The 27,404-nt window shown below is 41.9% G+C and overlaps 1 protein-coding gene across 2 annotated transcripts in view; it reads left to right on the forward strand.

Moving 5' to 3' along the window:
* The window catches only part of SASH1 (SAM and SH3 domain containing 1), a gene marked incomplete at its 5' end in the record, with an annotated part of 629,783 nt that overhangs the window by 585,228 nt on the left and 17,151 nt on the right, over positions 1-27,404 (forward strand). For both annotated transcript variants that reach the window (XM_081314824.1, XM_081314825.1), the window contains 5 exons: positions 2,301-2,372; positions 8,441-8,587; positions 21,101-21,236; positions 22,052-22,221; positions 25,998-26,207. In XM_081314824.1, the coding sequence (XP_081170950.1) occupies positions 2,301-2,372; positions 8,441-8,587; positions 21,101-21,236; positions 22,052-22,221; positions 25,998-26,207 (735 nt within the window). The remainder of the gene's footprint in view (positions 1-2,300; positions 2,373-8,440; positions 8,588-21,100; positions 21,237-22,051; positions 22,222-25,997; positions 26,208-27,404) is intronic.

Here is a 27,404-nt window from a genome sequence, read left to right on the forward strand (position 1 = left end):
CCTTGGCTCTTTTATCACTCATGGACTTCAACTCCCAGAATTCCTGAGTCAGCTGACTCAGGAATTCTGGGAGTTGAAGTCCATGAGTGATAAAAGAGCCAAGGTTGCCTACCCCTGGCCTGGGAGATACTAGATAAGCTGTAGGTGCCAGGCCCTTTCTGCTGTAGCACCCAGACTGTGGAATCTCTCCCCCCACCCTCACCATCTACCCTTGTCAGTGTTGAGTTTCTGGAGCTCCGTCAAGAACTGGTTATGCCAGCAGGGCTGGGGTCCCCAGGAATGTGTGAACTACAGTGGTGAGGTGCTCTGTTATTGTTAACATCCCTTTGTCTATTATTCTTTATTTTAGTTTGGGTTTTCATATTTTAATGTATTTATTAACCCCTTTTAGCTTTCTTGTACCTTGCCCAGAATTGCTTGCTTGTGGGAGGGGTAGTTATATAAATTGGTCTAATAAATAAATAATAAAATAAAATATAATAACTAGGATGTGCTTGGATTGCATTCTTGGAGAAAAAGCTATATCTCTTCCTTTTTTTCCATATAAAAACTTGGATTAAGCCCTCTTTTACGAAGATCAGATGCTTTATACACTGCTTGTGAATTTTAGGCACTATTCTACACTGTTTTTCTCTAAGATAATAATTCATGTTTACTGCAACCTCAGGAGCTATGGCATTCCTTGTCAATAGGACTGATTACATGTGTTGCTTTTATATATGTTATGGGCATTTAAATTTATTTTAGTGGCCAAGGCATGCCTAGAACTTTTAAAGTATGTGCATGATCATTTCATTTAAGAGTCTACAGTCTTTCCATCAACAGTTTTATTTAGCATGTTTTTGTGAAATAAATGAAAGTAATGAGCTGTATGTCCAATAGCAAGCATAACGATACAGCTCCTTGAAATATAGCATATTGCTAAAAAGCTTTTAACTGTGGAAGTTTTTTGTGTGTTTGTATGATTCCATATACCATCCATGCCAACTGTGAATTCTGCTGTCATACACGCTCAGTGCCTGCATACATGTTCATACACAAATACATGAAAATCCCCCAGATGTAATCCTTGTTTGATATTAAAAGATGGTGTGAACTTTCTGAGTTAACTTTTTAAAACTGTTCTAGCATTCCTTTGCTATTGACTATCTTGTTAAATGGATGTTTTCAGGGAAGAAATACAATTACATGTTCACCAGCAAAGGCTTGTTTGATAAGGATAAAAACATACTTTATATAGGTTGTGTTATAATTGGCTTTTAGTAATGTATTAATTGGTAACAGACATAATAATGAGATATTACATATATTACAAATATCTCATTTATTTACAGCATTTATTATTTACAGAGTATATGATGGAGGATAATCATGTCCCGATTTGTTGTTGTTCTTGTGGTTTTTCTATAAGATGAAGAAAAGCAGAGGGAATAAGGTTGAAGGACCAGGTGTAAAATGCATAAAGACACAGAAATAGAGAGCCAATTTATTTCTGGAAAAGGCAAACATCTGTATTGTAGAGCTGAAAGGGAACAGGGCAGTTCTATTGAGCTCCAAAGGACTAGTGTCTTTTCAATAATGAACACTTTACATATGAGGATCATTATTAAGCACCAAGTAACTATGCTTTCACTTGACTATGTTTTTCAGCTTTGAAAAGAAAATTAGTGTCATTACACTGACCTGTTTAGGCAAGCAAAATTATTCTATTCAGTTGTCAGTGTTTCTTGCTTTTAGATGTTTCTCTGAGAACAACTCATTTCTCTAATTACTTCTGCAAGATTATGCCACTGCACATATCACCTACTGTATTCCATCTTGTAGTAGTATGAAAACTGCTTTGTTACATACAGGCCTTGGTTACAGATATGGAGTCTCTGAAAATGGAAATTGTCATTTGTTCAGAGATGGAATAAGTCATTATTGAATGATCAACCATTGAATGAGATGCTTAAAATTTCAAAGCTTTTGTCTGTTTCTAGTACCATTAAAGTGGAACATTTTGTTGTTGTTAATATTCTGTACCTAAATGACTCCCAAAACATGGGCTATGTAAAACTATTCCTCACTTAGGAAATCCTTTTAATACTCCTTTATTGAAGATCCTGAAGCAATAAAATAATTAGTAAAAGACCAGGAAGGGGACATTATGCATGAACATAATCCAGAACATTTTTTTCATGCTTGCTGCTGTTATTTGTACAATTGAGACATTTCTCTAGTGTCTTCTCTGCTCCAGAAAACAATTGACACCATGCTGATTTTGTGGTAAAATGTTACGAATTTACCTTATTTCACAGAGAACCTGCAGCTTTGGTGGCTTTGATTTGGCAAATCGCTCACTGCACATTGGAAACAGTTCAGATCAAATTGTGAGTATGACATTCAGTCATAAGATACATTTATTCAGCCCAACGGTGGTGTTTGTAATGTGTTTCAAAATTAAAATGCTATAAATTTGGATTTGCTATAAAAGTAGCTATAAGATCCAGGAGGATAATATCCATTTTCAGTTATAATAGACTGAGCTGCTTCTTCATACTTTTATATTGCATTTCAAAAGACGTCATTTTCTAATGACAAATACATTAATGATTGATTGATTGATTTGCCATCAAGTTGGTATCGACTCATAGTGACCATATAGATAGATTTTCTCCATGACAATCTGTCCCTAACCTGGTTCATTCAGGTCTTCCAATGATACACCCATCACCATTGTAAATGAATTCATCTACCTTGCTTCTGGTCATCTTCTCTTTTTCTTTCCACCTTTCCCAGCATTAGACTCTTTTCCAGAATGATAGTTTTTCTTTAATATGCCTGAGCTAGGATGATTTGAACCTGTTCATTTGTGCCTTGAGTGAGAACTCTGGGTTGATTTATTTGATGATCCCATTTGTTTGTTTTATCGGCTGTTCTTGGTATTCTCAGGAGTCTCCTCCAGTTCAAAGTTCAAAAATGGAAATACTTTATTATGTGTTTTGCAGGTCTCACAGGAAATACCATGATTTGCACTATTTTGATCTTTGTAGGTATAACCACATCATGCCATAATAATTGTGGTGTATGATGCTCTTTGACTACATAATTTATTGATACCAGGGAAAATTATTAGCACTAAAATGAACGTCCAAAAGTGTCATGACATGCTTATTCATCAAACACTAATACCAGACAATGCTCCGGGTAATTCTGAACAACATTTTGTACTTTGGAAAATTTTAAATTAGGCATGTCCGGCCTGCAGGACTCATGCAATCCTGGACAATTAGTAATGAAGCTCCATAAGATCATAAACTTTTAAAATTTAACAAAAAGTTGGATATGGATGTTTTAAATTACGTTTTTTAGTTTTTTTTCTATTCAAAATGAAGATGTCTAGCAGAATGTTATAAAATTATGAGAGTGACAAGGACTGTACTACTAGAAAACATTAGGAGGTGACTCAGTCTTTGAAATTCCAAAAGGATAAAAATTTAGTTCAGAGGAAGCTTGTCAATCTATATGTCAAACATGGTTTTTTTTTTATTCGACCTTGTGACCATTCAGAAAACTATGATAATTGTAACATGAGGACAGGTGAAATGGGGTGTTTCCTAGGCAATTAGAAAGCATTAGTATTTATTTCTACAAGAAGACTAAGATAGCTAGTAAAAGCCAACTATTCCAACCATATTTGCCATGGTTTTATTAGCCAGTCAGGATATTTAGCTTAACTAAGAGTATCAGATGAGTAAAAATCATCCTCCCTCTTCATCAAGTTATTCTATCCAATGAATAAAGTATTCCACAATAAGCTGATTAAAACTAAACTGGATCCAAAAGCATAGGAAAGGTGTAGTATCTAATGCATAGTAGTCCACTTTTCACATTGTATTTATTCTACCCTTGCTTTCTCACTAATCACCCTGAAGACCACTTGGACAGCTCTCAGCATAATCCTGAATTCAGTGAACAGAGTACAGATATGTCTTAGCAAATATATAGTTCCTCTTGCCATATTCTATATTCCCATATTCCTGCTGCAAACAAAGCTGGGAAAGACAAAGATAAAGAAATTGTGAGGACATGAAGAGCATAGCTCCATCCTGTATACATTTTTCCCTGCTTATGTTCATTTAACATATCCTTAGGAAGGATATCACATTGAGAAAATGTTCAGTAGTGAATTGAATTGTTTCCAGGGTGTTTGATGCTAATGCATAAGACTGAGCCAATAATTTTCTTTGAGAACTTCCAATTTAAAATGTAAGGTTCTATTTTATTGTCCTGAATCATCTTACAGATCTTCCTTTTTCTTAGGGTTTCTGCTTTGACTATAGGGAGGGTACTGGCAGTGGGACTAGGCAGCTGGGATCATCATGTTTAGTTCTTGAAGGACTACACATATCACTGGTCTTGCGTGATGAACAGGAATGGAGAAATTAATTTTTTTCTGACTATTACCAGTTGTATGTTATTGAGTGTAAATCTATTACAATTAAAAAACAATTGCAGTTCACACATAAAAATCAAAACAACTTTTTAAAATGCATAGCCATTGATTTGTGTTGCAGAAGTTAGAAATGCTCAACCAACAATAACAGAATAGAATAGAATTCTTTATTGGCCAAGTGTGGTTGGACCCACAAGGAATTTGTTTCCAGTGCATGAGCTGTCCATGTACATACAAGTAATAGTGATAATCATGATCACATACAACATGAAAAGACATTCATCATAAATCATATACAACATGAAAATGCATTCATCATACAACATCATAAATCATAAGATGCAACACTTAGTGATAGTCATAGAGTACTAGCTAAGCAAACAACATAAATCATACTAGGGTACAAAAAACCCAATATAAATTGTAAGATAGAAGCAGCAAAGTTATAGTCATAAGATAAGGATAGGTCATAGGAAAGATGAGGAGTATCATAGTAATACAGCTTTACTAAGTATTTTGACAGTGTTGTAGGAATTAGTTGTTAAGCAGAGTGACAGCATGGGGGGAAAAAACTATCCTTGTGTCAAGTCTTTCTGGTGTGCAATGCCCTACAGCATCATCTTGAAGGAAGAAGTTGAAACAATTTGTGTCCAGGATGTGAGGGGTCTGTAGATATTTTTTACAGCTCTCTTTCTTGCTCATGCAGTATACAGGTCCTCAATGGAAGGCAGGCTGGTAGCAATTGTCTTTTTTTCTGCATATGAGAAACTTGCATTTTAAGAACATTATTTGCATTTCTTGTAGACTGCCATAATAGAAAGTTATGTCTAAAAACCTTTTTTATTTTCTGCCAATGAATTGCTTACTCAAATGAACTTTGGGTTGGAGAATGGACAAGATTTAGACAGATGGGAAGAGCAAGAAAGAACAAAGGAAGGAATGTTATTTATATAATGTATATAAATTCTCACTGCCATGTGACAGTGAGATGGAAGTTACGAGGGAAATGTAGGTCAAGAAATGAAAGTTGTGGGAAGCAGTGCATTTCTGATTTGATTTGGGGATTCTCTGGGAGTCTTGAATTAAAAACGGGTGGGGCGGGGAGTTGATCTCATCCTCTTGTCTCTAAATATTGCTGCCTTTTGTGCTGAATAGCTGAATGGAAACTCATCCATATGTTCACAGAACCCTATTTTGAGAAATTGTCACTGATGTATAATTTCACTCTGAAATGTTAATATTCCTTTAACATTAGGCAAGACTTTCTCATGAATGACTTGATGTTCTTTTGCTTGTTTTTGGGGGACTGTTTTTCCCCCTTTCATTTTTCCCCTGCTTTTGTGTATCTACAGTAGATTGGTTTTTCCTGCTCGAGGAGCCAATTTTGTGGTTTTGCTGAGCATTTGGGGATTTAGTAGGACAGGCAAGAGAGCACTGACATTAATCTGTGATTCCGTTACTAAAACACATCCTTCTCCTTTCCAAGTGTATCCAAACATTGAGTTCGTGAATTGCCACAGAATGATCTCTATAGAGGAGAGAGGGAAATGTCTCTGAAAACATCTGGGCTGAATCCCTGGCCAGATGGAAAGCCTCAGGAGGGTGGGGGTGAAACACAGCTGCGTGAGGCTGGATCTCTAGAACACACGCATACAAAGGAAGACTTCAGGATATTAACCAGTTAGCAGGTTCTTGCTAGAGTTGGGAGCCCCTTTGCCCAAAACGAAGGCCTTCTATCGATCCTTGTTTTACTTTCATCTCTCTAGTTGGGAATCTTTCGCTCTTCATTCATCTATGGCAGAGGTCCCCAACCTTTTGGGCACCTGGGACTGGTTCTGTGGAGAGAGGCGTTTCCGCGGACCAGAGTGGGCCTGGTTTTGTGTGCTGCCTGCATCCCATGGATAGGGCTTTGCTTGTTTGTGGGGACCAGTTGCTGGCATGCCGCGGTCCAGTACTGGTCCACGGCCCAGGGGTTGGGGACCCCTGCTCTAATGTGTTCATGTTCTCTGAGGTAGCTTTATATAGCCAAGCTAAATTCAGTTCCTTACTCTTATCTGTAATGATATGGGACAGATTTCAAGGCAGAAAGGCACCATGAAGGTACAATAGCCTTTCATTGGGAATTTGGATCTGCTAGTTGCTGCAAACTAACCACAGACCAGGGGTTAAGATCTATGGAACCTAATGCCATTTCATGAAGCTGTTCTACAGCAGGTTCCAGAAGTGCAAACTGAAACACTTCTTCTGACAGCTCATTAATTTTTTGGAAATCCCTATTAATAGTTCTGGCCGGGGTTATGAATAGCAAATTCACCAAAAATATTTCAGGGTGATAGGCCTTTCTATGTTCTTGCCATGTGAACTTCCAAAGGCATCTGAATTTTGACAATATGGGACTGGGTCTGGTTGGACCAGAATTAGCCTGGTCCAGTTTGCAATTGCTTTACTCATTAATCTGAAACGGTTCTAGTTGCCCTTCATCCTAGTTGTTCCCAGCTTTCTTGACCATTCTCCTGTCCATTTATTGCGTGAAGGTCGTGTAATCTTAACTAGATGTTCTTTTTTCCTATTCAGTGACTATAATTTTACTTGGGGATGTTACCACAAAGTAACCCAGAAGGAGAGATTATTTTAACCCAAGGCCAATAAATATTATGCTTCCCTTGGCAGCCTTTGACGTTGCACTTGAGCATTAGATTAACACTGCCGCCATATGAATATGCTTGTGGTTAGCCATGGTCAGTTAAATCTCCATAGAATTTAGGCAGGCAGTACACAACCTTATAAACAAGCATTCATCTCAGCCAAAAATAAAGAGTATTCTGAAAATTGATCTTAATGTGCAAGTAACAGATACAGGATGTGAGCTGCATTTCAAATAGCTTTTCATAACTTCCAAAATATTTAAAAAGAAAGGACCTGAAAAAAGGAAAATTATCTGAAGAACAATATATATTGAGCAATGCTGATGTAAATGAGTTTCATACAAGGAACTTATGAGTGGGGTACACCTCTAATGTTTCTCTCCTGGAATTGGCAGAGACATGCTTAATGGAAAATGATTGGATTATGCCACTTGTGTTAATTCAATAAAAATACATGCATGCAGGAATTATGTTATTTAGCATTCTGTCTATGAGTATAACATTAAAACCAATATAGGTGGCTAATTGAATATATTGGCTGTGTGATGACATTTGTCCCTCTTTGTTTGTAATAGTTTATTCTGGCTCAGTGCCCATCAGGATTGTTACACTACAGGGTGATGGATAGTAACTCACAATGACATTTTAAGTTATGGTTTAAGAATTGGGAGACAAGCATCATAGGGTATTCAACGTATAATAACTAACTGCCCTTTCTTCCATTAATCCAATATTTTCAAGGAAAATATTGCAAATATTGTCAAAAGGGGAAGCACAGATTCCCGGGAAAAAGTGGTCTGATTAGAAGGACAATATATAACTCTCCCCCCTTACATCCACCCAGCTCACCAGAATGAGAAGGCAGAGCATGTTATGAATCTGATCAATTAGGAATGTACATCTGGTGGGATCATGAAGATGGGCCTTCTTGGTGATAGCGCCTTCTTTATGGAACATCATTCCCTCTGAGCTCGTTGGCCCTCACCCTGTTTCTGTTCTGAAAGACCCTAAAAAAGTGATTTTGTTAGCCTAGGGGTCACAAATGGAGATGGAGCTGCTCAAGTGGCTGATTTGATCGTATTGTTGCTGCCATGGAGGATTTGGGGGGGGATGTCTATGGATGGTATTTTTTATGGATTTTTAGTATATGGTGGATTTTTTTTAAAAAAATGTTGTAAGCTTCCTGGAGCGACCCATCTATGAGTTGGGCGGCTTTATAATATTTTTTTAAACAAATAACGTGTTTTGGGAATCTGCAGTTTGAACCATCTTTGTAAGGTGTAGTGAGTCTGAGGACGGCTGTAGAAGAATGGAGACGGATGCTGCTCTTTGTTTCAACTTCCCTTTCTTTTGTCAGGGGAAGGACAGCGATTTTGTCTACAAAGAAGTGATCAAATCCCCTTCGACTTCCCGCATATCCCTTGGTAAAAAGGTGAAATCTGTAAAAGAAACCATGAAGAAAAGAATGTCTAAAAAATACAGCAACAGCAACTTGCCAGAGCAGGTAATGCCAGTTCGTTCGTTCATTCCGTTGTTTGTTTGCAATGAAATCGCTTCTCGAGCCTCTTTTGAGACCTCATGAAAAGGTACAACAGCATTACTTGGAAAAAAAACTCCCCGGGGGTATCGTGTACTAAACCAATTCCAAGGCCTTGCAAAACTAGTTACTGTGGAAAAGAGCTTCAATAAAAATCATAAAAGGAAGGTAAGATGGAGTTAAGCCAGTAAAATTTACAATTTCATTTGATACGCGGTGGTAGTTCACATGTTAGAAAGAATGACTGAGTTTATGTATACCCTGAGCAAGCTTGTAACCTTGTCAAAACGCAAGCAACATCTAAATCAAGGGTCTCCAGCCTTTTGGAGCTAGTGGGACACTTGGACACTTCAAAGAGGGGGTAGGAGGGAGGGGCATTTTCCCCAAATGGTTCCCAAGAGGATTCTGGTCAGTTTCAAAACACCTACTTACTAGAAGCCAAACCCATCACCGGACAGCACATTATTTTATAAATCCCTTGGGCCTGCTGGACATCTTAATTTAGGTTTGTGCTTCCCTCTGTGGCATGTCAGTTCCCATTGATTTTTTTCCCCTAGTAAGAGATATAAACATGGATTACATGGGGCAAAGAACTAACAAACGCCAAGAAATATGGCTGAGGAACATTTGTCATCCTAAGGGGGAGGGCGGGGGAGCTCCAGGATCCAAAACATAGCACTAGGCCCTTTACAACAAACATTCCAATTGAAAAGCTTGAAAATCCTTAGAAATATAACCTGCACTCACTCGATTAAGTGTATTTTGTCCCTGTGACCGGGGACAAATGAAAGTAGCAGAAACATCCATCCGTCACAGACGTTATCATTATTTAAGAATTGTTGTTGTTGTTGTTGTTAGTTGCGAAGTCGTGTCCGACCCATCGCGACCCTATGGACAATGTTCCTCCAGGCCTTCCTGTCCTCTACCATCTTCTGGAGTCCATCTAAGCTCACGCCTACTGCTTCAGTGACTCCATCCAGCCACCTCATTCTCTGTCGTCCCCTTCTTCTATTGCCCTCGATCTTTCCCAGCATTAGGCTCTTCTCCAGTGAGTCCTTCCTCCTCATTAGGTGGCCAAAGTATTTGAGTTTTAGCTTCAGGATCTGGCCTTCTAAAGAGCAGTCAGGGTTGATCTCCTCTAGGACTGACCGGTTTTATCGCCTTGCAGTCCAAGGGACTCGCAGGAGTCTTCTCCAGCACCATAGTTCAAAGGCTTCAATTCTTTGGCGCTCAGCCTTTCTTATGGTCCAGCTTTCACTGCCATACATTGCAACTGGGAAGACCATAGCCTTGACTATACGCACTTTTGTTGACAGGGTGATGTCTCTGCTTTTTAGTGTGCTGTCTAGATTTGCCATGGCTTTCCTCCCAAGGAGCAAGCGTCTTTTAATTTCTTGGCTACAGTCCCCATCTGCAGTGTATTTAAGAATACAATAGCAGTTTAAAATGAAACTTATCTATGGTGATTAAAAAATATATTGATATATAAATATTGTTTAAAAGTTTAAAAAGATTAAAAATATAAATAATGAATCATACAAGAAATAATAGGCTGGATGTCTTGTCCACACAGACAAATCTTCCATTGTATCTGTTACATGATTTCATCAGCTCTTAATTGATTTAAGGAAAATTCCACTCTGTACTGTGAAATCTATGTAGTTGCATCATGCTTATTAGTTCCATTGCAAATACTCATTCCATGAATTTTAGCTCATTGAAAAATGAATAGCACCTTTTATAGTTCCCTAAAGATGCTTTTTCAGGAAGCAACTGGCCTTTCTTGTTTTTCTTTGAAGATGTTTCTCTTCTCATCCAAGAAGCTTCTTCAGCTCTGACTGGATGGTGGGGAATGGAAGGATTTATATTTCTTCCTTCCTTGCCTGCAAGCAATATAAATCTTTCCATTCCCCACCATCCAGTCAGAACTGAAGATGCTTCTTGGATGAAAAGAGAAACGTCTTCAAAGAAAAACAAGAAAGGAGCAACCATGACCTAGAGGACTGAGAATCTCTGTAAGACTTTTATACCGTATTTTCCGGTGTATAAGATGACCCCCCCAACTTTTGAGATGATTTTCAAGATTTTTCGTCTTATACGCCGGAAAATCAGCAAGCCTGGGAAGGCACGCCCTCCCCTCTCACTGTGGAGGAAGCAGGGCAGGCTGGCGTCTGGCGGGAGCCGGCAGGGCAGTCCTGCGCACACGCGCACTCCCCGGCTCCTAAGGAGTCCTCGGGGAGCCATGGCAGGCGCCTCACGCTCTTCCCTCTTGAGGCAGCATCGGCAGAGCCGTCTGGCGTCGGGCGGGAGCCGGCAGGGCAGTCCTGCACACACGTGCACTCCCCGGCTGCTAAGGAGCGCTCCTTAGCAGCCGGGGAGTGCACGTGTGTGCAGGACTGCCCTGCCGGCTCCCGCCCGACGCTCTTCCCTCTTGAGGCAGCATCCCCGAGGACTCCTTAGGAGCCAGGGAGCGATGCTGCCTCAAGAGGGAAGAGCGTGAGGCGCCTGCCATGGCTCCCCGAGGACTCCTTAGGAGCTGGGGAGCGCGCGCGTGCGCAGGACTGCCCTGCCGGCTCCCGCCAGATGCCAGCCTGCCCTGCTTCCTCCACAGTGAGAGGGGAGGGCGTGCCTTCCTGGGCTCACTGACTTGCAGCCAAGCTGGAGCCGAAAGGGGCTTTTCCTTCCACCCACCCTTTGGAATAGACGCAAGAGCTCCCTGGGTCTGGCGTTTGCAAGGGGGAGGGGAAGGGGCTGAGAGGCTCTTGGGGGTGGGAAGGGAGAGTCACGTTGGAGGGGGGACTGGACTAAGGAGGCTTGAAGTTGCTTTGCAAGAACGGGGGTGCTCGATTGATTTATGTACTATTTTCCGGCGTATAAGACGACTGGGTGTATAAGACGACCCCCCCAACTTTTGAGATGATTTTCATGGGTTAAAAAGTCGTCTTATATGCCGGAAAATACGGTAGTTCCCTAACTTTTTAGGATAGAAAGGCAGCTCATATGAAAAATACATATTTGTATGTATGAATAAAAATAAGAAACAGGTAGCCGTGAACTACGTAAACATTCTGCCCTGTTAGGAATGCTGTGTCAATATCTGAATAGAAGGATCATTAAATCTGATCATGGAAAGCAACCTGCAGCTTTGACATTTGTGCAATATGACTGCTTTACCATGAGGTTATCTGAGTAGCCTATAGCCACTCAAAGAATACAGTGATGTATTCTATTTTGGTAAGCAACTTTTTAAATGAGCGTAGTATGCTGAATGGAAAAAAAACCCCACAATTTTCCTTTTTGTGGTTGTTACTTGCAAAGTCGTGTCCAACCCATCGCGACCCCATGGACAACGTTCCTCCAGGCAGGTGCCTTTTGGTACTGTCCATGGGATTTTCGTGGTAAAGATACTGGAGTGGGTTGCCATTTCCTTCTCCAGTGGAATCAGGTTTTGTCAGAACTCTCCGCTATGACCTGTCCGTCTTGGGTGGCCCTGCACAGCATAGTTCATAACTTCGTTGAATTATGCAAGCCCCTTCGCCACGACAAGGCAATAACCTATGAAGGGGAATTTTTAAGTTTTCCTTTAAAATACGCTTAATTCCCTTATTACCGAGATCTATGATGATCCTTGATTCCTTTAAAACTCCTCTTTCAATTTTCCCTGCCAGAAATCAATTCGTTTTTTTCCAAGCTTGTTGCTTTTGGCAAATTTCAGTCAATTTAGTTTGGGAGGCTGTCAAAATAGCCAACACTTTTTATTGTTATTTTTTCATCAGTCTTTCCACTTTAACTACAGTATAAATATAACAAGTCATTGGCATCTTAGCTGGGAAAATAGTTAATATTGATGAAATATTGCCCTCTAGAGGCCTATCAGATAATCCAGTTGCTATAGTAGACCATTATATTTTGCATTCAGGAGTAGTAGAATGCTGATCTTTGATACTCAAAGCACTCTAGCGCAGAGATCCCCAACCTTTTGGGCACCAGGGAGCGGTTCTGTGGAGAAAGGTTTTTCCACAGACCGGAGGGGGCATGTTTTTGTGTGCTGCCTGCATCCCACAAATGGGGCTTGGCTTGTTTGTGCAGACTGGTTGCTGGCATACCGCGGCCCGGTACCACTCCACGGCCCGGGGGTTGGGGACTCCTGCTCTAACATGTTCGTGTTCTCTGAAGTAGCTTTATATTGCCAAGCTAAATTCAGTTCCTCACTCTTGATCTGTAATGATATGGGACAGATTTCAAGGCAGAAAGGTGCCATGAAGGTACAATAGCCTTTCATTGGGAATTTGGATCTGCCAGTTGCTGCAAACCAACCAACCAACCAATAAATAAATAAATAGTTTGTGGCTCTATACAGAAACAAGGCAGCCCTTATATTCATCTTGAAGTCTGTTCTTGTACAGCAGACCATCACTGTAATACCAGACTTCCAGTAGAAAACAAAGCCATTTGTTGTCAAGTTGGCTATGGCAGTGCAAAATGTCGTAGCCTGGCTGGATTCTGACATTGATTCCTGTCCCAGTATAGAGAAATATTTGCAAAGAAATCTTTCTTCTGTAATAGAAATCCCCATTCCTCCCCATGTTGTTAATTTTAGTCAAAGAAAAGCAAATATGACAATCCCATTGAGCCCAAAATTTCTGTTGCCAAGCGAGACAGTTGTTAAGTGAGTTTTACCTCACTTTATGACCTTTCTTGCCACAGTTGTTAAGTGAATCACTGCAGTTGTTAACTTACTAACATGGTTGTTAAGTGAATCTGGCTTCCCCATTGACTTTGCTTGTCAGAAGATCACACAAGTTGATCACGTTGACTGTGGGACACTGCAGCCATCATAAGTACAAGTCAGTTGCCAAGCATCTGAATTTTGATCACGCGACCATGGGGATGCTGCAATGGTCATAAGTGTGAAAGACGGTTAGAACTCACTTTTTTCAGTGATGTTGTAACTTCGAACAGTCACTAAATGAACTGTTGTAAGTTGAGGATTACCTGTATACAGCTTTGTAATAATCAGAAGGAAGTGCAATTCTTAACAGCGTATTTAAGAATGATCGTTAGCCAATTTTTAAATTTTTGAACCTCAGCCTTTCAGAGAGAGTTAACAATTCTGTGCATCTTTTAAAAAGGCAGAACGTATTTTAAAAATGCATTTACTTTGTGCGCCTACTAAAACAGAATATCTTGTTCTGTGCCAAAAGCCAGTTTGAAAAATGGAATGCTTTAAAATATTAAGTTGATTTTATTTTTAAGTGTAAGAACGTAACCCAAAAAGTACTGTAATCAGTAGGGATGATCTGCTGTAGGACTGTCATCCCAACTGTTCGTAATGGTAAATTCTCAGATAGATAGTTTGAGATGAGGATGTTTGTTACGTTTTAAAAACGTCCCTCAAGACTATACGGCAAGAAAAATATTTCTAAAGTGTTATTTGGCTGGCAAAATGGATTTTTAATCGCCTCCTTTCTAAGCCTCCCAAATCTGCAGAAAGTTGGGCCTCCTGAAGCAGGTGTGTGCAGAGATTATGGGTAGCCATTGGAAGGAGAAATTCTATTAAAAGAGAAAAATCATACATATATTGGATATAGCCTATAACAGTGATGGCAAACCTTTTAGAGACTGAGTGCCCAAACTGCAACCCCAAACCCACTTATGTATCATCAGGTGTCGGGTGGGCGTGGCCCATTGGGTGGGCGTGGCCCATTGGGTGGGCGTGGCCCATTGGGTGGGCGTGGCCCATTGGGTGGGCGTAGCTGCGATGGTAACAGCAGACGGGTAGGAGTAAAAAGTTCAATCAATCAATTCCAACTTTGCGAGATCTTTTTTTTCCCGTGAGAAGTTGAAATTGATTGATTGATTGAAACTTTTTTTTTTTGCACATAGCAGTGGAGGCCTAAAGCGAAAAGGTTTTATAAGACCCAGTTGAAGGCCTAGGACTGGGGCAATGGCATGCATGCCCACAGAGAGGGCTCTGCATGCCACCTGTGGCATGCGTGCCATAGGTTCACCACCACGGGCCTATAATATAGATCAGGGGTGTCAAACTCAATTTCATTGAGGGCCGCATCAGCATTGCGGTTGCCCTCAGGGGGCCAGGTGGGTATGGCCAGGGTGGGCGTGGCCTACTGGGTGGGCGTGGCTAGAGTGCGTATGGCCTACTGGGTGGGCATGGCCAGCTCTACATCGTTCGCATCAAGGGTGCCTATGAGGGCCTGGGCAGGGGTGGGAGGGTCTCTGGCAGAAGGAGGGTCTCTGGGCCAGGGCCAAGGCAGTGGGGGCTGTTCCCTCACTGTTTCCAGGATGGCTTCGCGGGCCGCATGAAACCACTTTGCGGGCCGAATCCGTCCCCGGGCCTTGTGCTTGACATGTCTGATATAGATAGAACACAGTGAAGTCCCTGTTCCTCCCCAGAGCTTTGGCTTTGTAGGTGACCTTACAATTTCAGAATTGGGAAAGAAGCAATACTAATACCATACTGCTTTTATGGCTCAGTCCAATGACTTGACTTATGCAGGGTTCCAGTGACCCATACTTCTGCGGTAAGAATGTATGGATAGGTCTGCCAAATTAATGGCAGCAAAATTATTTAAAATATAAGAAAGATAGACCTTAGGAAAAACAGAAGTCACTTTCTAACTAAATGTTTGTGGCTTGGTTTTCTCTGAAGAGTTGCTTGATTTGTGGGGAAGATATTTCCTGATGACTCTGCAGTACACAAATAATAGGCTTCATCAGATGGTTTGTGATTGCATGTCAGTGGAATAGCCAGCAATTCTTGATATCAGCAGGAATCTTCAGTTCTTTCCTGCGGATATTCTAGAATAGTCTATAATGTTGTTTTTATCACTTTTAGAAAGTGCTTTCCAAAATGCACATACACCCCCATATCCACAAACAAACTACTCTCTTAAGTGCAGATTGGTCCAGAAATTACTGTTCACATCCTTTTGGATCTGTTTTGGTATCTGAATGAACAAACGAAGATGGAAAATGCACATTAATTTTCACGCCAAGGATTTTTGGTTTGTTTACCATTTTCAAAACCAAATTGAGGTACTAGATTAGTAGATTGATTCATTTCATCTATCTAAAAGCGCCACAATAATGCTTTTGGTTATTTATTCCAAATAATAATACTTTTGTTACTTCATCAACCATTCGGTTAACACTGTATTAACCATTGTTAGCAAATGCTGCGTAAAATGTCTGATTCCAAGGCAGGACAGTTCTGGAAAACATAATTCAACTGCAAAATTACAAACAGAACAAAGAAGCGGATGCCAGATTCAGATGGGTTTTATTAATGGCATGGTTTGATTAGGAAGAAGTTAAAAATTGCTTCTGCAAGTGATTTATATATTTTTCATACATTTGCAAAGAATATATGTAAGACATTACGTTGGGAAACATAAATAGTACCAGTATGTAAGAAGAAGAAGAAGAAGAAGGAGGAGGAGGAGGAGGAGGAGGAGGAGGAGGAGGAGGAGGAGGAGGAGGAAGAAGAAGAAGAAGAAGAAGAAGAAGAAGAAGAAGAAGAAGAAGAAGAAGAAGAAGAAGAAGAAGAAGAAGAAGAAGAAGAAGAAGAAGAAGAAGTTGGGAGGGATCTTGGAGGTCATCTAGTCCAACCCCCTGTTCAGGCAGGAAACTATACCATTTCAGGCAAATGGCTGTCCAGTCTCTTCTTAAAAACTTCCAGTGTTGGAGCATTCACCACTTCTGGAGGCAGGTTGTTCCACTGGTTAATTGTTCTAACTGTCAGGAAGTTTCTCCTTAGTTCTAGGTTGCTTCTCTCCTTGACTAGTTTCCATCCGTTGCTTTTTGTCCTGCTTTCAGGTGCTTTGGAGAATAGCTTGACTCCCTCTTCTTTGTGGCAGCCCCTGAGATATTGGAACACTGCTATCATGTCACCCCTCTCCCTTCTCTTCGTTAAACTACACATACCCAATTCCAGCAACCGTTCCCTATATGTTTTAGCCTCCAGTCCCCCAATCATCTTTGTTGCTCTTCTCTATACCCTTTCCAGAGTCTCGACATCTTTTTTACATCGTGGTGACCAAAACTGGATGCAGTATTCCAGGTGTGGCCTTACCAAGGCATTGTAAAGTAGTATTAGTACTTCACTTGATCTTGATTCTATCCCTCTGTTAATGCAGCCTAGCACTGTGTTGGCTTTTTTGGTAGCTGCAGCACACTGCTGGCTCATATTGAAGTGATTGTCTACTAGGACTCCGAGATCCCTCTCACAGTTACTACTATTGAGCAAGGTACCACCTATACTATACCTGTGCATTTGATTTTTCCTGCCTAAATGTAGAACCTTACTTTTTTCACCATTGAATTTCATTTTGTTAAATAGTGCCCAGTGTTCGAGTCTGTCCAGATCCTCCTGTATTTTAAGCCTATCTTCTGGAGTATTGGCGTTTCCTGCCAGCTTGGTGTTGTCTGCAAATTTGATGAGTTCCCCATTTATCCCCTCATCCAAATCGTTAATGAAGATGTTGAAGAGCACTGGGCCCAGAACAGAGCCCTGGGGCACCCCACTACACACTTCCTTCCATGTAGATGCAGTTCCATTGAGGACCACACGCTGAGTACGGCCGGTCAGCCAGCTACAAATCCATCTGGTGGTGATGCTATCTAACCCACATTTTTCTATCTTATCAAGTAGTAGGTTGTGATCTACTTTATCAAATGCCTTACTGAAGTCCAAGTAAATTATATCTACAGCATTCCTCTGGTACACTAATTTTGTCACTTGGTCAAAGAATGCAATAAGATTTGTCTGGCATGATCTGTTTTTGACAAACCCATGTTGACTTTTAGTGATGACTTTGTTTGCATCAAGGTGTTCACTGATTTGTTGTTTGATTATCTTTTCCAGAATCTTCCCAGGTATTGAGGTCAGGCTGATAGGTCTGTAGTTTCTTGGATCTATTTTTTCCCTTTTTTGAATATGGGAACTACATCAGCTCTCTTCCAGTCCTCTGGTAGTTCCCCAGTGCTCCAGGATCTTTGAAAAATATAGTTCAGTGATTCTGAGATCACGTCTGCCAGTTCCTTGAGAACCTTGGGATGTAATCCATCTGGTCCTGGTGATTTGACCTCGTCTAGGCTGGACAGGTGCTCACTTACCATTTTCTTGCCTATCTTAACTTGCGTTTTCATTCTGTTTTTTATGGCACTGGTTTTGGTAGGTTGGACTGTTTTTTCCCTTTGTGTAAGACAGAGGCAAAAAACAAGTTAAATAGTTCTGCTTTCTCCCTGTTGCTTGTCACCTTCTTGCCACTTTCCCCCACTAATGGACCAATCATTTCCTTAACTTTTTTCTTGTTTTTTATATGTTGAAAGAAGCTTTTTTGTTATTTTTGACTTTGGTCGCAAGCCTTAGTTCATTTTGAGCCTTAGCTTTCCTCACTTCATCTTTGCAGGCACGGGCTATTTGCTGATATTCTGACTTAGTTGTTTGCCCCTGTTTCCAATTCTTATACTTGTCCTTTTTATCTTTAAATTTGTCAGAGAGTTCTTTATACAGCCATGCTGGTTTCTTTTGAGAGCTGTTATTTTTCTTCTTTGTTGGTATTGTACTAGACTGGGCCTTTATTATCTCACTTTTCAAAATTTCCCAAGCTTCTTGAGTTGTTTTCGCCTTTAGGATTCTCATCCATGGAATTCTCCCCAAGGTCTCTCTAAGTTTATTGAAATTAGCTCTTTTAAAGTCCAAGACTCTAGTTTGGCTGTGTTCTAGTGCTTGTGCTTCCAGAATGTTGAATTCCAATATTGCATGATCACTTCCCCCCAAGGTTCCTGTGGCTTTGACACTTTTTATCATTTCATGTCTGTTTGTGAGAATTAAATCCAATATGGCTAATCCCCTAGTTCCCTTCTCTACTTTTTGGGAGAGAAAGTTGTCTGCTAGGTTTGTCAGGAATCTGTTTGATCTTCCAGGTGGTGCAGAGTTTGTCTCCCAGTTGATATCAGGGTAATTAAAGGCCCCCATTATTATTGTGATGTGCTTCTTACATACCTTAGTTAGCTGACTAGCAAAAAGTTCATCTATTTCCTCTGCTTGGTTGGGCGGCCTATAGTATACACCTATGGCAATGTCATTTTCCCCCCTTTTATATTGACCCAAATGCATTCAAGTTTACAGTTCTCGTTATTGTTGTGTTCTATTTCTGTAGAGATAAAGTTATTTCTTATATATAGAGCAACTCCACCTCCTCTTTTGTTTAATCTGTTTCTTTTAAATATTTTAAATCTCTCTAGCTGTGTGTTCCATTTGTGGGTTTCATCCCACCATGTTTCCGTAATCACAACAATATCATATCCGCCCTCATTTACCTGAATTTCTAGTTCACCCTGCTTACTGTTCATACTCTGCGCATTGGTGTATAGACATTTGAGTCCTTTATGACTGACCCTGTGTTTACTTGCTACATAACTTGTGTGGTGCCTGACTTCCCCTATTTTTTTAGATTGCCGGGGACAGTGATGGTCTGTATCAATTAACTCACTGTCCCCATTGTTTAGTTTAAATGTTCCTCCAATAAAGCTGTGAATTTATTGCCAAGTAACCCTTCTTGGATGGATGCAGACCGTCTCTTTTGTACATTTTTTCATTGGACCAGTTACAGACATCATGACTAATATAACCAAAGCCTTCTCCTTTACACCACTTCTTTAGCCACATATTAAATTCTGCTATACGCTGGCCTTTTCCATTTTGCTCCTTATACACTGGTAAAACCTCTGAAAAAGTAAGCCTACAGCCTATTCTGCTGAGTTCCTGCCCCAAGCTCTGGAAATCATTCTGCACAGAGAGTACATATGTTTGGGACAGATCGTTAGTGCCAAGATGTACAATAGCCTCCACATCACAGTCCTTGCTGGCATTCTTGATTATTTTAGAAATATGCTTCTTGTCCCTATTGGCAGTAGCACCTGGAAAATACCTGACCTCTTTTGAAAACTCTGTGTCCTTTCCTAAATTTTCATCCCTTATAATTGAATCACCAACCAGAAGGTGGCTTCTCTTTTTGGATGCCTTTCTGTTTTTGCATGACTGGTGTGTAATACCAGATTCGCACTTCTCCCTGTCGAAAACAAGTTTTTCATCTTAGACCACGATCCCCTGCTTATTTCAGTTATTATCACAGATACCTTTACCTGTCTCCTTAATGTCCCTATTAAGGTCAGAAAGGGCACTGAATCTGTTGTGCAGGAACACAGCGAAAGCTTTGTGTTTATGGTTCACAGATCTCACCCTTCCAGATCCCACGGTTGTCCACACTGCTCTTCTCCTGCAGGATCTTTGTGGTAGAGGGGGCTGATAGCACGGAGGCTCAATAGGATAGAAGGGCTGAACTGGACACATAATTTCTGCCTGAAGAGCACAGATTACAGACCCTAGATAAATAATCTGTCCTTGTAGACTAGTGATTTGTTTACAGATAGGACAGTTTCCAAGTTTGAAAAGGGTACTGCAAAAGACAGCTGCAAAACAAGTGTTGCACTGAACTAAGCCAGACATTCTTAGATACAAGGAATCTCAGATGCACTTGCCCTGAATGTACTGCTGCTGTTTTCGATATTTAGTTATATAATTAGTGGGGGCCGCTACTTTTTTGGTGCAGCCTTTCCAAAACTTACAGAATGTAGCACTTCCCAGCAGCTCTGAGCAGTTGAAATTCTGCTGAAAAGCGATGGAGATCCAATCAGGGCCCCAAATGCAGTTCAAATACAATGCAAACCAATCTGGCTACTGGCTACTGGCTACTTTTTTGGTGCAGCCTTTCCAAAACTTACAGAATGTAAGTCTAAGAATAGAACTTTAAACCATTTGAAAATACTATTATAAAACCTTCATTTCATACTAAAAAATCTGAACATGTATAAAACACATTAAATGAAATATTTTCCAAAGGGAACTGAAAATAGTGTTGGGCTAACTTCAAATTTGAAAGAAAAATCTAGATTAAATCCTAGATCTCTCTACCTTAAAAAAAATAGATTAGGCAACACACATTAGAAATGTGGGAATCTCAAGTGCAAAACAGAACACAATTCTGAATTGTTCAAATGTGCTGAACATATTGACCTGTTAGCTTCACTTATCACAAGATACTTTGTGTAAATATGCAAAACCTGTGTGCAAATTAGGAAGAGGTTTCCTTCAGCTATAGGAAAATACCTGGGTTTAGGTTCTCTTCAGACGCCATTTTCTGCCTGACCCTTATCCTGATCTTCTCATGATTCAGGAACACTGCTTTCTAGTCATTTACTGTATCTTTTTAGCTTACAAGGTAAAAAAAAATGGAAATCATAGATAATTGCTGCTTTTTGTATCATAGTTGAGGCCAAATCCTTAGCAATAAATTCTACTAGAATGCTGCAGAATTTTAAAACCACACAAACCAATAGTTCCATATTTGAGTATATGGGAAATTTAATACTAATCATGAGGTTTTTGTCTTTCAGGAACCCAATCTGGATGTAAGGCCAGAGTCTCTTCAGGCACCACAGCCAAATACTGATACTTTGGATAAACCAAAGTTAAAAGCTGGTGGTTCAGTAGAAAGTTTGCGGAGTTCTCTCAGTGGCCAAAGCTCCATGAGTAAGTAATGTATATAAAGTCAGCTATGCTCAATTTAGATGTAAAAATCTCAACCTAAGGAACATGGCCTAGAGACCAGATGCTAATACTTTATTCATATTCTCTGCCTTCATCCATTCTTCTTGCCCCATGCTTACCTGCATCTGTTGTGGGGGGTTAATTATTTCAAGTTTTTTGGGAGAAAGTGACGCCCAAGATTACCCAGATGACTTTCTGCGTAAGGTGGGATTAGAAGTCACTGTCTCCCATATTCTAGTCTGGTGCCTTAACACCAAATTGACACTCTCTTAATTGTCTTAAGTAGCGAGAAAAGAAGATGTCTATTTTAAGCTGAATCCAAGCCTTCTTGAGTCAAGTCTCAGAGATAGTGGGGATTATTATCAGGGTTTTAAAAAAATATATATCTTTTTTTGTGGGTCTTCATTTAGGAAGTAATAGAGGGCTCAACTGAAGGCTAAGATCTGCATTAATGTTTGGGGAGAAGCAGAAGTTGTGGTAAGGCAAGAGCAGCCACACCACATAGATTTGTAAACCACCCAAAGTCACTTAGGCGAAATAGGTGGTATAGAAATTTGATAAATAAATTTAAATAAATAAATCTCTGGGGAGCTAATCAGATCAGATGGTAAATATGCCATTAAAGAAGCAAAAAGGCCACAGGATCTACTGTGTTTGCTGTTCTAATAACACCTAGAATGGTGATGTTAGACTAGAGTCAGACGAATGTTCCTGACATCTTAGGGGATTTCACGTCAGGATCTGCTTGTTGTCTTTTGCAATTCCTTTGCTTTTGCCTTTTTTTCCTGCACAAATAGGTGGGCAGACGGTAAGCACAACTGACTCTTCGACCAGCAATAGAGAGAGCGTCAAGTCTGAAGATGGTGATGAGGAGGAGCTCGCCTACCGAGGGCCTTTCTGTGGCCGTGCCAGGGTTCACACTGACTTCACCCCCAGCCCTTACGATACAGATTCTCTTAAACTCAAGGTACTTTTCATGAACTAACTGGCAACTGGCTGGGGCTCCGAGAGGTGGCTGGGCTTAGATAGGGGCCTCGAGTTGAGACGTGCTAAGAGGCCCCTGATAAAATTTTTAGCCGGTTATTTTAAAAGGTTAGGGAGGGGTAGGGAGGGGGGGGTAGGGAGGGAATCTTTAACCGGCACTCAGTCTGGACCTGTTAGAGGTCCTGACGGGACGGGGTCGGGGGAGGTGGCTGCTGGTTCTGGGAATGTGGGGGTGGGGCTTCAAATCCCCACGGCGATAGGGAATGGCAGCAGGTGTCTGCGCGGAGGGCCATATCAACACCTGGGATCGCGCCCCCGCTATCTCCGAGCGGTGGCGCGCTCCGACCCTCCGGTTAGCACCCTCTTACCCGGGGATGAGGGTGATCAGGTCCCTGAGCTCAGGTTGGTCTATTTTAACGCTAGATCCGTAGTTAACAAAGCTCCCCTCATCTATGATCTGATCGAGGAGGAATGTGCGGATCTAGCGTGCATCACGGAAACTTGGTTGGGTTCAGAGGGAGGGGTGCCTCTCACCGAGTTATGCCCGCCAGGTTTCCGGGTGCTGCACCAGCCACGGGCTCAGGGCAGGGGTGGTGGGGTGGCAGTGGTTATTCGGGAGACTTTGTGTCCCCGGGAGGCCACCATTGTCCAGATGGCCGGGAGTGAATCCCTCCTCTTGAGATGTGGTCCTCGGGCTCAGTTGGGCTTGTTGCTTACATACCTGGCGCCCAGCTGTGTGGCAACAGCCCTGCCTGAGCTGCTCGACACTCTCTCAGGGTTGGCGGTGGAGTTCCCCAGGCTTATAGTCCTGGGTGACTTCAACCTGCCGTCACTGGGAGGGTCGTCGGAGTTAGCTCGGGAGTTCATGGCCTCCATGACGGCCATGGGCCTGACCCAAGTTATTGAGGGCCCGACTCACGTGGGGGATCATACTCTCGACCTGGTGTTCCTATCTGGACAGTGGCTGGATGATCTGGGAGGGGGTTCCCCGTCCATCACCCCTCTGTCATGGTCAGATCACCACCTCCTGAGGCTGGTTTTCCGTTATGCCACCCCCCACCGCTGGGCGGCGGAACCGACCAGGTGGTTCCACCCCAGGCGCCTAATGGACCCGGATCGGTTCCAGAGGGCGCTTCGGCCTATACCTATCACCCTTACCCACAGCCCAGTCGATGCTCTGGTGGAGGCCTGGGAAACGGCTGCCGCCAGGGCACTTGACTGCGTTGTACCCATGCGACCTCTGACCCGGCGCAGATCCCGTTGGGCCCCATGGTTCTCTGTGGAGCTCCGGGAGATGAAGCGTCGGAGACGAGGTCTAGAGAGTGGTTGGAGATCCAGCCGATCCGAATCCGACCGATTGCAGTTAAGAACCTTTATAAGGTCTTATCTTGCGGTGATAAGGACGGCGAAGTCTAACTACTTTGCCGCCCTTATCGCGTCCGCAGATAATCGCCCGGCCGCCCTGTTTAGGGTGACTCGCTCCCTCCTTAACCAGGAGGTGAGAGAGGATCCCTTGCGGGGACGAGCCGAGGAGTTTAGTCATCATCTGGCGGACAAAATCGCTCAGATCCGGACCGGCCTGGACTCTGACTGGGCAGAGTCTGATGTGGAGGAATCGGGCGGTCTTGAGCACGTTATCTGGACTGAGTTTGACCCTGTTTCCCCTGATGATGTGGACAGGATCATGGGGAGACTGAGCACCACCACCTGTTTGTTGGATCCGTGCCCCTCCTGGCTAGCTTATGCGGCTCGGGAGGGAACACGAGGCTGGTTCCATGCAGTAATAACTGCTTCTTTGAAGGAGGGTGTCTTCCCTGCCGCCTTGAAGGAGGCGGTGGTGAGACCCCTTCTCAAGAAGCCTGCTTTGGACCCGGCTGTTTTAAACAACTATCGTCCAGTCTCCAACCTTCGCTTTTTGGCGAAGGTTGTTGAGAGTGTGGTGGCGCATCAGCTCCCTCTGTTCCTGGAGGAAACTGATTATCTGGACTCGTACCAATCGGGTTTCAGGCCCGGACACAGCACGGAGATGGCATTGGTTGCGCTGGTGAATGATCTCTGGAGGGCAAGGGACAGGGGTTGCTCCTCTGTCCTGGTCCTATTAGATCTCTCAGCGGCTTTCGATACCATCGACCATGGTATCCTGCTGCGGCGTCTCAGGGGGTTGGGAGTGGGAGGCACCGTTTTACGGTGGTTCTCCTCCTACCTCCAGGGCCGCTTGCAGTCGGTGTTGACGGGAGGGCAGAGATCCGCCCCGAGGCCTCTCATTTGTGGAGTCCCTCAGGGGTCGATTCTCTCGCCTCTCCTGTTCAACATCTATATGAAGCCGCTGGGCGAGATCATTCGTGGTTTCGGGGTGGGGTATCATCAGTACGCTGATGATACCCAACTTTTTCTTTCCACCCCGAACCAACCCAGTGATGCCCTCGCCGTGATGTCCCGGTGCCTGGAGGCGGTTCAGGTCTGGATGGGGAGAAACAGGCTTCGTCTCAATCCCGCCAAGACTGAGTGGCTGTGCATATCGGCATCTCGGGCTAACCAGGTTATTCCACCTCTAACAATGGGGGGTGAGGTGTTATCCCCCGTTGATAGGGCTCGCAACTTGGGCGTCCTCCTGGATTCACGACTCAATTTTGAAGATCACATAGGAGCCGTGACCAGGGGGGCTTTTGCACAGGTTCGCCTGGTGCGCCAGTTGCGTCCCTATCTGGACTGAGACGCCCTACGCACAGTTACTCATGCGCTTCTGACCTCCCGTTTGGACTACTGTAACGCTCTCTACATGGGGCTGCCCTTGAAGACTACTCGGAGGCTTCAACTGGTGCAGAATGCGGCCGCGTGAGTTGTAATGGGGGTCTCCCGATACTCCCGAAGGACTCAGGGCAGTGAACAGGGCCATAAATACCAAAATAACCAAAATACAAAATTAAAAACAAATTAAACCTTAGTGCCCAAATGTAAAAATAAATTATATTAAAACAATAATAAAAACCCAAACCCATCAGACCAGGCCGGCTTGTTCAAACAAATAGGTTTTTAGATCACGTCGGAAGGAGCAAAGGTCGGGAGCCATCCGGAGCTCAACCGGTAAACGGTTCCAAAGGTCAGGCGCACCCACAGAGTACAGATGCAGTTGTGGAGAAGCCACACATCCTGGATCTCACTAGATGCAATCCCTGACCGATAGGCCCGTGAGCATGTCCCTTTCACCTGACCTAATGGGACAGGTTTAAACAATGAGAGTAAGGCAGTCCCTCAAATCCCTGTTCTCAAACGTTAATATTCTCTCCCCACCACCACCACTTTTTTCCTGGATAAATGGAAAAGTCAACCCAAGTACTTATTTTTATAGAAAAGGTCCTGTTAAAAGGCAGGAACATGAGTGTGGATCAAAAATTGAGCCAATAGTGAAGGGTGATTTTATTCCATATATACCTTTGGCAAAAAAAAATTATTTTCAGATATAAATTGCTCCCATCTAAATACTTAGTCATGAAGACTCATGCCGATGATTTTAAAAAAAAATCTATACGGGTAGAAGTATGTTTTATGTTCAGTTATAATGCTGCAGAATTAAGAAGTGGAGTCTCTTTATGTAAAGAAAAAAAAATAATTGAGCCGTTCTTTTATTTGCTCAGTTTCATTTTTTAAAAAAATGAATTTAAAAATGAAGGATTCCACAAGAGGTTGTACACATAAGAGCTATCTGGATTGATTTAGTACATCCCTCGAATGTATTTTTTTTTCTTTTCTCAACTACAGAAGGGTGATATTATTGATATAATTAGCAAGCCTCCCATGGGTACCTGGATGGGTCTTCTGAACAATAAAGTTGGTACTTTCAAATTCATCTATGTGGATGTGTTAAATGAAGAGGAAGAAAAGCCAAAAAGGCCCACAAGGAGGCGTCGAAAAGGAAGATTACAGCAGCCCAAATCTGTCGAGGATCTCCTCGATCGCATCAATTTAAAGGTCAATATCCATTTTTTTCCTATTTCCCGGGTCTTATAAGCAAGCCTTGTTTTTCTCTCTTATGTAAGCAAGGATGCTTATCCTTCAGTAGTTATCAGCTGAAGAACAAAATTCTTGGAAAAATAAGTCACGAACTTCCTGAAAGGGCCCTCCTTGGCACAATTTGTCTCCCCAACACTTATTAAAGTAGTTAAAATCTCCCAATACTTTGACTTCCATGTATCTTTCAAAGATGCGCAGTTTGCTTTTGGAAGACAGTATGTATATCCCAACAGCCAGGCAGATAATAGTAATTTATGTCATATTTTTACTCATATGCTCTGTATCGGATTGTAAAGTTAATTCATCTGAAATTTTGGACCTTTTTAACTCTTCTTTTCTACTGCGTTTGTTCCTTTTGAACAAATTGTATTCCTGCCATGGAAGTCAACCCACCCTGTCTCCGTGAGACATATTAAATCAGATTTGCCTTCCTGTGCCAAAGGTTCAAGCTCATCTTCATTATTCTAATTGTCTATAGTCTAATCATTAACATATAGTGATTTAATAGCCTAGGTGAAAAAGTATTCCTCTTTCTTTTCAGAGTGCAGAAAGCTTGATCTGAAGATTTAAGGGTTTTACTTGTCAACTCCCAGTGCATTCAGTTTAAAGCTCTCCCCATTAGGCTCAACATGTTTTAGCCAAATATATTTTTACCAATCCTTATGAGGTGCAACCCATTTGATGCCAGCATTGGATTCTCCAGATAATGTAATCATAGTCCTAGAAATTATTTGAATAGCTGATGCTTCATTTCCAGTATTCTTGTTGTCCTCCTCAGTCCTCCTTCAGAGACCAAAGAGTAGATGATCACATTACCTAACATTGCAATTATTGATTCTAACTAATTAAACCTGGATTCAACTCTTATAGATTTTATTTAGTAAACATTTTTTAATTTGCTTTGCTGCATGCTTATTATCAGATGGGATTGACAGACTTTTTTCTGCTCTGCTATTGAAGTGAAGTAACTTTTTAAAAGCTAGCTGATTTTAGAGGATTGGATGCTCAATTCCACAGCAGGAACAATGTGCACAATTTAGTGGATAATACTGCTTGTGGTTAAATCTCTACAGATGCTCTGTGATATTGTGTTTTCTTAGTATAAAGTATACTTGTTATTTTTTATTGTCAATAATTCCATTTGTTTTCTCTCCT

Source organism: Vipera berus, assembly GCF_964194415.1.
Source record: "Vipera berus genome assembly, chromosome: 1".
Taxonomy (NCBI): domain Eukaryota; kingdom Metazoa; phylum Chordata; class Lepidosauria; order Squamata; family Viperidae; genus Vipera; species Vipera berus.